General features: G+C 34.6%; 1 protein-coding gene across 1 annotated transcript; it reads left to right on the top strand.

The window, feature by feature from the left end:
- Window positions 1–1,621: 1,621 nt before the first annotated feature.
- Window positions 1,622–4,229, top strand: LOC107861324. Its single transcript, XM_016706667.1, has 2 exons — window positions 1,622–1,760; window positions 4,003–4,229. Exons 1-2 carry the CDS (start codon window positions 1,622–1,624, stop codon window positions 4,227–4,229), a joined length of 366 nt encoding a protein of 121 aa, XP_016562153.1.
- Window positions 4,230–4,495: the final 266 nt, after the last annotated feature.

The raw sequence follows: 4,495 nt of genomic DNA, 5'->3' as shown, positions 1-4,495 counted from the left end.
GTTAGTGATCCTAAAAGCATACTTTCTAAGTAACCAACAATTTAATTAACAAATTCTAGATTATGCTTTCCTAAGGAATTCACGTAGCACATAAATCACATAGTCCCTGCCCCAAGAAGTCCCCATAATTGTGATTCTTACATCAACATTTATACAGGGCATTATTACAAATGATATGAATGAATAAAAGAAAGACGAAAAACAGTGGGCCAAATTGTAAAAATCCCACGATAAATCTAAATTTCTTAACAACTCTTCATCTGTTCAGAAAGTTTAATAATGCATGTCAAACAAAAACACATACCGTAAGCACACAAAAACAAACATCTTATAGTCCTACAATGATCATTTGGGAGACACACACAAACCATACAATGACCTTACAGATAATAACATTAAACAGTTGGGAAATTCAGGAAACAATCAGAACAAGCATTAAAGCATCTAAAAATTATAAATGCATCATCTAACAAACTAACCGGTTTAGCAAAAAATAACCGTTAAAGAAAAGTTGGAAGATCATCCCTATTGCAGTGAGTAACACGCCGACTCCAAATACTTAATAGGAAAAGGGGCTTAGGAGTATTTCTACTGCTTATGTATATAGAGCAAAGATAGTTAAAAGCTTTTGTCTAGATGAGAGTTTTTATATTATTAGTTGTTAGAAATAAGAGAATAAGGGTTGTTTATATAGTGGGGGGAGTAAAGAAGTAAAAGGGTCAAGAAAAATAAAGGAAAAAAATATTTTTATCAATCAGAAGAATATTTTTATCAATCAATTAATCCTTTAAAGGTTGAATAAATTGAGCAAATAATGTAACATTCAGTCAGAGAAAATAAAAGGGAAAACCAATATTCAGAAAAATTTATCAAATATATTTTCCTTAATAGAGACTAAATCAATTTAGAGTAAGAGTAAGATATTTTGTTTCCATTAATGAGCAAGTAACGTGTTAAATTAAGGACAAAATAATGTCAATCACATCGTTATATACCATAGTTAGGTGAATAAAATTAAATTAAGGGGAAATCAAATCAATCCAAATCACAATAAATAAATAACATTGAATTAAAAAAATTGATATCAACCAATATAACATAATTAGCCAAGTAAAGAAATATGTCTGGTCTAAGTGAGGATGAGACAATTAATAAGGAAATAAAAAACCACGAAATCGTCCAAAATATATGAAATACAAAATTGTACCATTGTTTCACATAATATTCAACTAAAAGGAAAAGCAAAAAGGAATCAAAATTTTTGACATAAAAACTGTAAAAACTAAGTGTCAGATTTGTCCCAGTTATATAAAACAGATTCTATCAATATTAATTAAACCAAAAATATAATTCACAAGTAAGAACAATAACTTCAAAATTGAATAAAAATAAGCAACCTATTAAAATTTAAAGTCAAAATCAAGCATCCTCAACTTTGGGGCTTTTCGCATATATCAATCTATAGACAGACGTAAGCACGTATTGAATCAAAATTTAAAATCATATATCATGCATTTTAAAGATGATCAAAACAAATAATCATGCAATTAAAAGACAAATTGGGCAATAATCGTGGCAAGGCTGATAAAAAACCTTGTCGGTCACCAACTCCGGCAAAAATATGACGAATGAGAGGAGAGGAAGGCAAAGGAAGAACAGTCGGCTAAAATTGCTGGCGGTGGCGGCGGTTGGTGAGGGATATCGCCGGTGGAAGAAGGCTAGCAGCGGATTTGGTGTTGGAGCGAAGACGCAGCTTGGAGGTTGCCGGGGTTGATATTGTCGTTGTTTTTCCAGCAATATCTAGTGTTACGGTAGCGGTGGTAGGCGGATCCTTAGAGAGAGAGAGAGGGAAATAAAGAGAGAAAGAGGGAGGGGGCCAGCGACGAGAAACAAAAAAATAGGAAGAAGATGCGGAGGCAGCTGCATTGGTGGTTCACCGGCTGTGGTCGTAGTGTTGCAGTAGTAGTTGGCCGATGATAGCTTGGTTATTTTAGAAAGAAGGTTGAGAGAGTGTAGAGAGAGAAAAAGGAGGGAGGCGGATGGTAGATGGAAAATGGCTAGGGTTTGGGTTGTTTTGGTGTATAAAAGGTAAGAGCAGTTTGAACCGATCTCAACTGTCGGACCATCTTTGATCAATGGTTGAGATTAAATTAATTTAAAGATAGGTCAAGATTTAGATGTCAATTTGGGATCAAAATTGATGTCAATGTTAGGCTAAAATTGATATCAGTTGAACAAAAAGTGGCTAAAAATTCTAACCCATAAGGGAAATTGAAGGAAAGTGGCTGCTATGAAAAAATAATAAGATGTTGCCATTAAAATAAATTGCACATGTAAATTTAATGTTACAAAAGAAATATTATATTAAATTATCGATAAATAATAATAATAATAGAAACTAGTGAATGTCTTTGTAAATTGTGAATGTGCATGTTTTGTGAAAAATAATTTAATAAATATTAATAAAATTATATAAAATCTTATATTTAAATTAATAAATTATAAAAAATAATAATAAAAATTAATAAAATAATTTGTATATTTTAAAATTATGAATGTGACACGTTGTTATCTGTTTGATACAAGAATAATGTGTAAGAAATTACCAACATTTGAAATTAATAATTTTGTTAAAATACCAGCCTAAAAGGAGTATCAGCGGTCAAAATTGGGTGTCAACACTTAATACTCGATAGAGCATATGGATGGAGTTGCTTAAGGACTATGATATTTCCATCTTGTATCATTCGAGTAAGGTGAATGTGGTAGTTGATGCCTTGTATCTCAAGGTAGTAACTATGGGTAGCTTGGCCTGCATATCAGTTTGGCCTATGGAATGAGAAATTCATTCCTTAGCCAATTTGATAGTTTGATTGACGTTTCAAATCCTACGAGGATTTTAGCTCATGTAAAGGTGAGGTCCTCACTATCTAAGTAGGTTCGTGATCGTAAGTATGAGGATGGCAAGTTATGCCAATTTTATGATCAGGTGTTGAGTCAGAGAGGCATACCATTGATTCTAAGGGTATTTTGAGATTCCAGGACCTTATTGTGTCTCTCGAGTTGGAGATGTTATTCAGTCTATTTTACTCGAGGCTCACAGCTCTAGATATTTCATTCATCCCAGCATAGCTAAGATATATAGAGATTTGAGACAACAATATTAGTGGGATGGTGCAAAGAGATTTGTGGAAGACTTTGTAGCTCGTTGCCTATGTTGTTAGCATATTAAGGTCGATCATAAGAGTCTTGGTGGTGTGACTCAGAGGTTGCCCATTCCAGAGTAGAAATGGGAATGGATTACTATAGACTTCATTAATAGTTTGCCTCGTACTTCCCATAGTTTTGATAGTATTTTGGTTATTGTGGATCGTTTGATCAAGTCAACACATTTCATTCTTATCCAGATGACCTTCCGTGTAGAGAGATTAGCCCATATCTATGTTCGGGAGATAGTTAGTTAGCATGAGGTGCCTATTTCTATCATTTTAGACTACGGTTTTATATTTACTTTGAGGTTTTGGAGAGCATTCTATAAGGAGTTAGGTACTCGAGTGGATTTGAGTAGCTTGGACCATTTAGGTGCTCGAGAATATGCTCTGACCTTTTGTCATAGATTTTGGAGGAAGTGGGATCAGCATTTAGCATTGGTAGAGTTCTCTAACAATAACTATCATTCAAGTATTGAGATGGAGCCTTATGAGGCATTGTATGGTAGGATATGTCGCTCTCCAGTAGGTTGGTTTGAGACTTCCAAGGTGATTACTCATGGTATAGATTTGCTTCAGGACTCGTTGGATAGAGTCAGAGTGATTTAAGATAGATTGAGAGTAGTTTAGAGTAGGTAGAAGGCCTATGCAGATCATCAACTTCGTGTATTGAAATTTGGAGTTGGTGACTATATATTCCTCTGTGTTTTACCCACGAAGGATGTGATGAGGTTCGAAAGGAAGGGTAAGCCCAGTCCTCGATATATTGGTCCTTTTGAGATTTTTTGCACAGTTGGCGAGGTGGCCAATGAGTTAGCTTTACCCCCAAATTTTACTGTTGTTCATCCAGTTTTCCATGTCTCCATGTTGCTAAAGTATATTTCAGATCTGTCTTATGTGTTTAAATGGGACTCAGTCCAGTTAGATGAGCAGTTGGCCTTTGTGAAGGGGCCCGTCCTTATTTTGGCAAGTGATATAAAGCAGTTGCGTACTAGAGAGATTCCTGTAGTTAAGGATTAGTAGAGGCACCGCCCAATGGAGGATTCCACTTAGGATATCAATAACTATATTCGAGCCCAATATTATCACCTGTTCGAGACTTCAGGTATTTTCTCATCTTTAACTTTTGGTGTCGAAAGTTCCTTAGTAGAGGATGTTGTAATGACCCTTCAGGTCATTTTTTGTATCCCTACTTATTTACACTGTTAGAGATTTTTCATATCTTTTTCAAGTCATTTATGACTTGGTGGAACTAATAGTTTGGTTACTGGGCAGTTCATTTGGTT

Source organism: Capsicum annuum, chromosome 1 (assembly GCF_002878395.1).
Source record: "Capsicum annuum cultivar UCD-10X-F1 chromosome 1, UCD10Xv1.1, whole genome shotgun sequence".
In the NCBI taxonomy this organism is placed as follows: domain Eukaryota; kingdom Viridiplantae; phylum Streptophyta; class Magnoliopsida; order Solanales; family Solanaceae; genus Capsicum; species Capsicum annuum.
The sequence above is the reverse complement of the archived record's forward strand: the minus strand, read 5'-3'. Positions and strand labels throughout refer to the sequence as shown.